At 39.6% G+C, this 11,334-nt stretch overlaps 1 protein-coding gene across 6 annotated transcripts in view; it reads left to right on the forward strand.

Annotated features, from left to right (window-relative positions):
- The window catches only part of LOC135248015 (receptor-type tyrosine-protein phosphatase H-like), a 50,680-nt gene extending 39,346 nt beyond the window's left edge, over positions 1–11,334 (forward strand). For all 6 annotated transcript variants that reach the window (XM_064322094.1, XM_064322098.1, XM_064322093.1 and 3 more), the window contains 10 exons: positions 21–114; positions 522–566; positions 695–776; positions 4,264–4,354; positions 5,613–5,689; positions 7,004–7,141; positions 7,235–7,357; positions 7,933–8,093; positions 8,972–9,107; positions 10,933–11,334. In XM_064322094.1, the coding sequence (XP_064178164.1) occupies positions 21–114; positions 522–566; positions 695–776; positions 4,264–4,354; positions 5,613–5,689; positions 7,004–7,141; positions 7,235–7,357; positions 7,933–8,093; positions 8,972–9,107; positions 10,933–11,085 (1,100 nt within the window). In that variant the 3' untranslated portion in view covers positions 11,086–11,334. The remainder of the gene's footprint in view (positions 1–20; positions 115–521; positions 567–694; positions 777–4,263; positions 4,355–5,612; positions 5,690–7,003; positions 7,142–7,234; positions 7,358–7,932; positions 8,094–8,971; positions 9,108–10,932) is intronic.

An 11,334-nucleotide genomic window follows, 5' to 3' on the forward strand; every position in this document is an offset into this window, starting at 1 on the left:
GCTGTTTGTGCTCTCTTCAGGAGTTATTGCAGGTTCAGTGATTGGAGTCCTGTTACTTGCTGTTCTGGTGTTTCTTGTCATCTTCATTTTGCGTCGTAAGCCTGAATTGCTAAGGTAGGCACAAATATGCAGAAATTGTGAGTTATGGGGAAAAAGATGCTTTAAACATATGGTCTTAAAATTCTATTAAACTGGACAACACTGGTTTGTAGAAGATAAGTTGTATTTGTCGATTAGATTTGCACTGTGTTTTGAGAATGAACAAACCAAAGCCTTTCATCCTCACTCAAACAAGGGTCTGACCTGGGACCATGATCCAGAGAATGTTATCAATATTAGGCATTCAGAACATCCACAAATCAAAGTGTCATCTATAATAAAAAAAAAAAAAAAAACTCTGTACACCTTTTACACAAAACAGCCCTGTGGTAAATTTGTTCATGAATTTTCCATGACACATTGTATACTGTAGTTTTTCTGACAACTCAATTATGTGTTTAATGAATTTTTATTTTTATCAGGCCAAAATATTTTGTGGAATCCCAAGTGGCCAACAAGACACAGAAGTATGTATTGAGTTAATACTGATCTGTACAACCATGTACCATATGCGCACTGAATTCTAAAACTATTTCTTAGCTATTTGGTTCTCATTTGGTACAGAGCACTGACAGAATATTGTTTATGCTTACAGTGCTATTCCAATAGGAAACTTTGAAGCCCACTTCAATAAAATGAGTCGCGATCAGAACAGAGGATTCAGTGAAGAGTATGAGGTAACATGTTTCAACCCATTTGTATCAGGACGTGTTCAATATTAGGTTTTTTCTTGCAATGTAAATATGTTAGATTAAGATTGAATGGCACTTTTCACTTTCCAGGTTTAAAACAAATTTTCTTTTAGTATTAGTGTATGTTTTCAGTTGGATCAGACAAGTTTTCTGTGGGGTGATATTTGAGGGGTGGTGTAAGAGCATTTGTGTAGGATGAAATATATTTGTGGGGTGGTCTAAAGCTAGGGTGACCAGATTCCTTGAAGGACTGTGTAAATAATTCAATTAGAACATAAAAAAATGGCATTTACAGTCAGAAAAACCATTGAAATATGGTATGGACAAATCAAGATTTTCTCGGAAAGTCAGGGAACATAAAAATGAGCTAAAATATTAGGCTGTCCTGGGAAAATCATCCTGTCCTGAGAGTAAATCTTTCCTTGAGCCCAGCAGTCTCAAGGTAAATGTGCCATAGCTTCAGAGCTTGATGAATACAAATAAAAATTAAATGATTAATATATTTAAATGATGAATATTGTTTGTGGAAGATGTTACTTGATACAAAGTGTGTCTGAACAAATGCGAAAAGCAATTACTTTCAACAGAAGTGTTTCTTTGAGAAACACAAAAGCAGATGAAACAACTGAAAATTGATTCCATTGAATCATTTTTAAAGTAGAATATTTTCACATTGCAAAACAACAAAACTGGTCAGTACATGTACTATTTATGTTATACATACAGTTAAATGCAAGGTATTGGGGCAGTGAAAATTTTGTTGTTTTGGCTCTGTACTCATGTACATAGGATTTGAAATAAAACAATGAACATGAGTTAAAAGTGCAGACTGTCAGCTTCAATCTGAGAGTATTTACATCAATATTGGATGATCCATAGGAGAATTATAGCCCTTTTTATACATAGTCCTACCAATTTTAGGGGAGCAGCCAAAGTCATTGGACAATTGGTTTGCTCAACTATTTTTTGGCTAATGGTGTGTCTTTGCATCGTTAGGTCATCCACAAGAAAGATAAAAAACGGTTTAAAGTTGATTCTAGGTATGGAATTTGGATCATGAGGCCCAAAATTTTGAATAAATTTATAAGTACAGTTCAGTTCATTACTTTATCAGAGACACACAGTATCGGAGACATATCCAAAACATTGGGTGTGTCAAAATCAACTGTTTGATATGTTGATAGCTAGCAAGAATGCACCAGTGAGTTTAATAATAGCAAATTACCTGGTAGACCACTGTAGCTAGTAGACCTCTGTACTGGATGACCGAAGAATACTTTATACTTTCAATTGTGAAGAAAAATCAATTTTCAACTATTGAACAGATCAAGAACACTATCCAGAATGTTAGCGTAAATACCACAAAGAGAAGACTACACCAGCATAACTACAGTTCCCCACAAGATGCAAACCATGACTAGGCCTCAAGAATAGAACGGCCATGTTAGAGTTTGCTAAAAAAAAATTCCACTGAAGAACTATTCTGGAGTTCTGTAACAAAGTCTTATGGATATATGAGATGAGTATTAACCTGTGCCAAAGTGATGGAAAGAGAATTAAAGCTGCAAGCGGTGTTAGGAGGGGTCCAAGCATTGGCACTATTGCGCCCCCTATGGAGCGATTTTATGATTTATGATAATGGTTTTGTCCTCATGATCATATACCTTCACCCAACATATCTACTGAATATCATGATGATCGTACGAAATATTGATGACTTATTGCCAATTTTGTGCTAAGAGGCGCTGTCGGATTACTTAGTTGCGTCGCCATGGATGTGTCCTTGCTGTAAAGGCCTTTACTACGTCGTAACACTTAGATGGCCTGGCGTGTATGTAGAGCTGCAGCGCTTCCACACCGCAATTAAAAAAGGTGAGACTAGTGTTGTCACGAATCACGATACCTAACAGGGTTTCCCTCAGAAAAGTTGTTAGACCCGGTGGCAAGTATCTTTTGACAGGGGCAGGTGGCCTGGCGCAGGCCGGCGGCCAAGTGTCTTTTTTGACGGGGGCCCGGCGCGGGCCAGCGACAGACTGATGGCAGCATTAAGGTAGGGCCCTATAGTTTCTGTGATAACAGAATCACGGATGGAATCGTGGAATTGAGAATTTAAAAAAGCTATAACACAGATTCCATAGGGCCCTACATTAAGTCAATGCTAAAAACTGACTGGAGATCTGAAAATTTGACTACGTAATGTGAATGTTGTTATAAATAAGCAAGAGAAGCAGAGGCAGACCCCTTCCAGGTGACCTGATAGGACCTATCTGCAAGATAGGAAACGAACCAAGACAGGGCAGTCCCGGCGATGCCCATCCCAGCCAAGGTGGAGAGGAGTATTTTATGGTTGACCGTGTCGAAAGCTGCAGACAGGTCAAGAAGGATCAGGACAGAGGAGAGGCATGAGGCTCTTGCAGTGGCAAGTGCCTCCATCACAGCTAGGAGCGCAGTCTCTGTTGAGTACCCAGATCGGAAGCCAGACTGGTGAGGGTCTAGCAGGTTATTCTGATGGAGAAAAGAGGTTAGTTGTTTAAGAACTGCTCGTTCAAGGGTTTTGGACAGAAAGGGTAGAAGCGATACGGGTCGATAATTCATTACATCGGAGGGGTCTGAGGTGGGTTTTTTGAGAAGTAGGGTAACACGAGCCATCTTAAAATCAGAGGGAACATGAGTCAAAATTACAAAATTACAAAAATTATGTCACTGTATATAAATACAGCACACACCAAAAGTATTAGGCCACCTGTAGTAAAAAATTTTACTACTGTTTCTTTTGCTAGACACCACTAAATATTTGTCGAATTCCTCCTGAACGTCCCGGTCTTCTGTTAACGTTACTGTTCATTAACTGGACCCTTCTGATTGTGTACTGAACACTGCACCTGGAAATCTTCAGCTTCTTTGCAATTTCTCACGAGGAATAACTTTTCCACAATATGTTTATCTGGCCCACACATCTGAGCCTAACAACGTCTGTCATATTTTTGCAGCTTTAGGGCCTATTTTACTCACAATACAGGACAATGATATTAGGCTACCTGTTGCTTTAAAAAAAATTAAGTAGATGAGATTTCACTCAATTTAATTACCACTCCATCTCCCTCCCACCCGTTCACCTCCCACTTGGATTGGACAGGCTTCCAATAATTTGTTAAATTGTAATTAAAGCCAAAAAAGGAAAGTCATGTCTAAGATTAATTTAAAGTAAACTCATTTTTTGTGTTATTGCAGGTAGAAATTGAAAAGTAAGTTTGTACTTATTCAGTAAATGTACATAAATTAACTTGATTTTACTCTAAAGTTTTTTTTTTTTTTACAGGCCTAATAATTTTGGCCTCTACTGTATGTCTATGCATGCATGTGCATGTGTTTGTAAATATGCAAGTGTGTGTCAGTGTGTACCATTGTGTGTCAGTGTGTGAGCCTCTTTAGTTCTGTACAGTGTTTCTGAGTGTGACGCACCTGTTTGCAGGACTTCAGCACAGTTGGCTCCGAGCAGGTCTGTAAAGCAGCCCTCATCTCACAAAATAAGGCCAAGAACCGCTTCACCAATGTGCTGCCATGTGAGTAGTTTCAAACACTCTCTCCATCTCTATTTGCTTTAGCCATGCTAATCAGTTGGTAAAATTAGTAAAACCTTGAATGCTTGTATATTTCTAATGTTACAGTTTACTGCACAACGCTGTGATGAAGCAACAGATGGTTGCAGCAAAAGCTGCTCTCATTTTTCACCACTGAATTGGCTTGCCTTCAGGCTATGGATGGGTTTAGCTTCTTGCTATGACAGAATACAAATTTTTGGAGAATATTTTTATGAACTCCCAAATCAGACCTGGGTCAAATACGTATTTGTTTTGGATTCAAATACTTTTCTGCGCTTTACTGATCTTGTCTGCTGTATTGGAACCAATGAAATAATCTAAAAAAGTGCAAACCCTGCCTTCTGGTCATGTTGGCAGGCTCAATTATACCAGGAAACATCCATAGAGCACAGAAAATTGAAATCTAAAAGAAATACGTATTTGACCCAGGTCTGTCCCAGAAAGACACTATTGTCCAGTGTGTCATGCTTGGGGTGTGTGATGACACTGCAGGGAGGGGGTGCTTTTTAAATGGAGAACCTGCGGTACAATGCTGGCACTTAGAAACTCCATATTTAGCATAGTTGTCATGTATTGTGGCCACTAGGGGGCTTGCGAGAAGGGGTTAAGTGTAAAATTTCAAAACTGTGGCTTCAGGACTATGCTGTCTTGGTATCTTTTGTCTACTCAGAATTTAATTTATTCTTTATTTTTTACCTCATATGCCCCCCCCCCCCCCCTCACATTACTAAGCTTTGAGCTGTGTGTTCCTTACCACTAGTCACAAAAATACCAAAATTCAGTAGCCACGCACAGTGCACCCATGTGACACACTAATGACAATGCCCATGCGCCAATCATTGTTTAATTACAAAAAATAGAGCCCCGATTGTTTTAGAACAATTGCTTGGGATTTTTAAATTCTCTTTTTGTGAAAGATGGATGGATTTAGCTAAAATATTAGTGACCCTTTTGTAAACAGAGTGGACATAGTTCTGTGCATTTTAACATATGGTCTATATTGTTTTATTGTGATCTTCTGTTTTATTACAAATATAGTATAATACAAACTGTATATTGTATATGTACTTGTCAATATGAAAGTTTTCTATGCCTGTATATTTGCTATATTGTTTACGTACCTGTTCCAGCTAGAGCATTTTTGTGTGAGTCAGATTTGTTAAGAAGATATTAAGATTAAGAATCATGATAACTATAATCCATAATTTAATTTCCTCAGATGATTGGTCTCGTGTGAAACTTACCACAATAGACGATGATTGCTGTTCTGATTACATCAACGCCAGCTACATACCTGTAAGTTTTACTTTTTGACATAAAACATAAATCGTATAAATCAAAATATGGTTCAAAGGAAAAATGCTCACATCCAGGGGCTGTTGAGTGGCCTCTCCTATTAAACACAGCTCCAATATGTGGATGAGCCCTGTGGTCTGGTATCAAATCTGGTCTACTGCACTGCCAACTGTGGCTGGCAACCCAGTATGGAGGGAGTGATTTAATTGGTTGGGTTGGCTGTGGATGTGTCTACTGAGCACTACTGGGTATACTTTTTGAGTGCACTGGATGAGAAAGTTTTAAATCAGAAATTTTTTTGCAGTGTACCAAAAATCTCATGATTGTCACATGGCGTGAGAGATGTGGCAGTTTCGGGTGTCAGAGAGAGAGATAGAGAGCACACCCACACCAAGACGAAAACAAATAAATAAACTACTTCCCCCTCATATGCTTCGGGCAAAAACAATAAACTAAAGCATACTAAAATAACAAGGACAAACGAAAGTAAAACCCTGCGACAGCCACGAACTCACTCTCTGGGTGTGCACTCCCAGTCAGGGCCCTGGACTGTGGAGAGGAACACGCCTTTAAGCACCTGGGCTGATTAGTTAACACAACCCAGGTGTGTGTGTTCTCTCCACCGGCAGGCGTGATCAAGACAAATCCGTTCCACCGGACCGAAAGCTACAATGATATACTTATTTCCAGGGTTTCGTTGAGTATATTCCAGAGCATGTTATTCAGGGAGTAAAAAAAAATTTTGATCCCATAAATATGATGCGCACCTTCGCTATAAAAACAAGGCGCAGGGCAAGGGCACAACGTCTTATGATAATTCCACAGCACAGTTAGTAAATAGTGTGGAGGACATTTTTCACATACTACCCATTCAGCACTAAAAAGGACTAAACAGCACATGCACTAAAAAGTATGCAGCATGCTTAGTAAACGCTGAGGACACAGTAGCTAGGAGGCCGATTCGGAAACAGCTCCAGTGTTGCATTTGACACGCAACCTGTGTCTCATTGCTCACCAGTGACCCTCGCAGATCAATCAGGCCCACATGGTCTGCTTAAAGGTGCAGAGGAAGTGTCTTCCTCTGTGCAAGTTCACCTTGTGGACTGCTGTGTGAAAAGAAGCAGCTTGATGTTCATGTATTTTGGACAAGAGCACTTGCTTGTCTACACTTTCCTGAGTTGATAGTGGAAGTTGCAGCAATGATAATGGCTTGTCAATGACTGGGCATCCCAAATTTGTGGATAAAAAAGGAAAAACCATTGATTTTGTTATTATTACTATTGATATATGTACATTTTACTCACTCTGTTCCAGGGCTATGGCAAGAATGCTAGACAGTATATAGCTGCTCAGGGTCCTCTTCCATCCACAGTGAATGACTTCTGGAGAATGATCTGGGAACAGAGAGCACACAGTGTAGTCATGGTAACCAACTGCCGCGAAGGAGAAAGGGTGAGGTTTCAACAGTGCATCATTATCTGAGACACTCCATGTGTCATTGGAGTAATTAATAACAACCCTTGCCTTACTCTACCCCTCTCTCAGGTTAAGTGTGAACAGTACTGGCCCCTGGATTACACACCCTGTACTTATGGAAATATTTTGGTCAGGGTCTCTTCTGAGAAGAAAGAAGTAAATTGGACACTGCGAGAGTTTGTGGTCACAAATGTGAGTGTGGATGCTATGTGTATTAATGTGAAATGTGCATGGTGCCTCATTGAAATTGATTTCTTCCTCTGCACTTCAATATAAATAGATAGCTTGTTTTATCATAAAAACTCACTGAGGAAATATTTTATGTTTCCAAGTGTTTGAATGTACTATCGTAAACTACAAACCTACACAGCCCTTTAAGGCTGCTTGCAAATCACACATGCTCTGAGGGGGTTTTATATCAAATTTTAAAAAATTATATAACTTAATTTATAAAATATTTTTATAGGGCCCTATCCAGCCTTTTGTTTAGGGTAAGGGTGGTAATAACAGGAAGAAGGTGGGGGCAGATAATCCTAATTTTCCCTTTTTGGACAGTAACTTCTGTTAGCAAAATTTTGCATGCCACCAAATCACAATCTGCAGCCAAACAAAGCTGTAAGGCTTTCACGTCCCCTCACATTTTTCCAAAATGCAGAAAACTTTTTGAAGCCAGGGACTGATGTGCATATTTTTCCCACGTGCATCTCTTGGCACAGTATATAAACATCCTAATGCCTCAGTTTGTTTTTCTGTTTACTTGCACTCAGACATCCACGTCTGAAGTACGGTCAGTCCAGCACTTCCACTTCACTGCCTGGCCTGACCATGGAGTTCCAGACGGGACCACAGCACTGATGCAGTTTAGGGGGCTTGTCCGTCAGCATATAGAATGCTGTGGTTCTGCCGGGCCCACAGTGGTTCACTGCAGGTAATTCTATAGGAGAGGTACAGGTACAGTATCTCATTTTACCACTACATCTATACAACTGAATGTAGAATATACTATACTATGAGACAGCGGCAAAAAGGTCTGTCATGACCCATATTGAATCGTTCAGAGTTCAATTAGCGGCGTTAAATTATATTCATCTTTTGATCATATGGCAAAAATTTCAGTCTACCATCACCATACCTTTGAAAGGTACTGTATAGTAAACCAATATTTGTTATTAATTTTCAGTTTTCATTCCAACCATCACATTATGTAGCTTTGGCTGGCTTAAAGGTTATGAATTATGAATCTGCAGCCAAGATTGAGATGGAGCAGCAATACTCCCAGTGTCTTGCATCTTGTCTGAAATTGACGTTAACTGAGGGATGGAATGTGGGAATTTACTTAAGAAGCACAAGAACTTGGATATATGCTACAATGTCTTTTTAACCCGTTTATTTTTTGGCTACAGTAACATCTACCTGAGGTAGTATCTCCAAAATGAGATATTAGACCCATGGATGTGGACTTTTTTTTCTAGATGATTAAAAAATAAATAAATTTGGGATGCAAGGATACTTAACCTGAATTGCTTCAGTTAATATTCAACTGTATACATGAATGATATTTAAAGCAGTTGTGAAAGTTGTCCAAATGATTTAATAAATTTACAAAATAGCACACAGGGATTGATAATATAATTTACCATAGATCCCAGTGTACAAACACTTGGTGTCTATGTTGATGGGCTGTGTAGTCTACTTTTAGCCAGTGCATTGTGCCACAATTTGAAGGTAAAGTGATTAGGGTTCTGTCACAGATTGTGAGTGCACTGATCAACAGTAAGTGCCTTGTCCTCTTTCCCGGTCTCTTAGTGCAGGAGTAGGCCGGACTGGTACCCTAATAGCCCTTGATGTGATGCTGCAGCAGCTAGAGAAGGAGCAAAAAGTGGGCCTCGCTGCCTATGTACATAAGATGAGACTGAGTCGACCTCTCATGGTGCAGACTGAGGTAGGACCTGATATGCTGACACTCACTCATATTGTTTGTCTCCAATTTCACCAATCATTCTTGAGACTGAGAACATATTTGATTTTCCGCATTATTTTCAGTAGTGTTATATCCGTGCTGTTCATTGACAGAAATATCTGGCTGATCCTGCATCCGCAGGATTACACCAATCTTTCTTGCGGTCTGGGATGTGGATACTAATGTGTTATCAAGAGTGAGATACGGATCCTGGAGCATGTAGGGTAGACAGACATGCCAATCAGTTCTTGCCCGATTTATTTATGAGAGCAATCAAGTAATAAGACTGTCCATGTTGCTGAACCAGCTAAAGCACACGGTTGTGTGCAGTAGAGGGAAATCGCATCCTTTCTCCATGGCTCAGTCTGTGTGAGTGTGTGTAGCCTAATGCAACCCCCTCTCAGCAGTGAAAGGCAGACGTAATAGCTAATCATAAATTATTTTCTGGAGGTAACATGAGATTTCCATGATTTAACAAGGATGAAAAAAAAATTCAGAATTGGTCAGCTTCTTGAAGAAAATATATTTGTATACATATATTTGTTCATTCATTAATAAATTAATTAGTTTTCTGGTTAATATACTCCATATACTAAAACTAGTATACAAAACAGAATTGCCAGGTTACAGTTTGCTAAGAAGGACCTGAAAGAGCCTGCAGAGTTCTGGAAAAAGGTCTTGTGCACAGATGAAACCATGATTTACTTGTAGCAGAGTGTTGGCAAGAGCAAAGTGTGGAGGTGGTGGGGGTGTTACGATGGTGATTAACCCAATTATGACATGTTCCTGGATCAACATCCCCTCCTGTTCCTGGAACAACGTTCCAACTGACCAGTTATTGCCTTCAGATGTCATCAGTGCTGCACCGAACAACCTCCCACTCCGGAGCCAAATTCCGTCCAAAATGCCCCAGTGTGTAGTGGGCAGGAATACAACCTGGACAGGTTGCCAATCTATCGCAGGGCACACACATCCACTCACAAACTCATGCCTATGCACAATTTAGAGTCTCCAATTAGCCTGCATGACTTTGGGCTGTGGGAGGAAACCAGAGTACCTGGAGGAAACCGAGTACCTGGAGGAAACCCACGCGGACACGGGGAGAACCCAGGACCTTGTTGCTGTGAGGCGACAGTGCTACCCACTGCACCACTGTGCCACCCACTTATTTATTTAAATATCTATGGTGCAGTTTCTCCCTCCTCCTCCTCTAGCCTCCTCTATTTTAATATAGTTTTCTATAGTATGTTGATAACTTTGCCGTCGTGGACATGTTCCTTTAAAGAAAGGATGCATAACATTGCAATTGCAAAATTTTTGCGATTTTGATAAACTGACATGACTGTCCTTCTAATTATGTTCGCGTGCAGGCACTGCCCTCCCTGCTCTGTTCTACATACACTGGCTACGAGAGGGAGGGGCCAGCTCATGCATCAAAACGAGAGTCGGCTGAATGTCACTTTGACATTTAAAATAAAAAAATATGAATACCAAAGTATAAAAATAAGCAACTAAATACCAAAAACTCTTTGTGCGGGGGAATTTTATTTGGATGGGCCACCCAAATAAATTAATTATATGGGAAGCACTGACTTGATATTGCCGCCTTCTTTTTGACAGAACAATGGAATTGGGCCAGGAGAAATATGGGACATCTGTTAAACCACAGCCCGTTTTATAGTTCTTTTTCATTATAGAAAACAATTTGATGACCAGGCATTGACAGGTATACACAACATTTTGGTATCTTGCATTAACTGTCACTCTTTTTGTCTGTCTTTGTACTTTCTTTTTGTCTGTCTCTTAGTCTCAGTACATCTTTTTGCACCAGTGCATTCTGGACTCTTTGAAGCCCAAACTGGGGAAGATTCAAGAAGAGCCCCTTTATCAAAATGTTGACATGATATATGTCAATTCCACTGCACTCAATGAGTTCCATTCAGCCAACCAAAATGGCTAGGTACACCCTGATGTTATGAAGTCCCTACATACATTTTATTCAACACCTGTTTTTCTGTTGTGTCTCCACTAATCCAGTTTTACTACTAATGTAAAGGATTAAATTTAATGTCCTGAAAGTTGTGATAATTTATTTCATGTAAATGTTAGTACATAGAGTACAACTTTAAGTCAAGTTAATTTTTATGCATGATGTGAATTGATTATGTCAAGAATTACAAACAATAAAAATGCATGTTTTTCTTTGGAA

This window comes from Anguilla rostrata, chromosome 2, assembly GCF_018555375.3.
Source record: "Anguilla rostrata isolate EN2019 chromosome 2, ASM1855537v3, whole genome shotgun sequence".
NCBI classification, from domain to species: domain Eukaryota; kingdom Metazoa; phylum Chordata; class Actinopteri; order Anguilliformes; family Anguillidae; genus Anguilla; species Anguilla rostrata.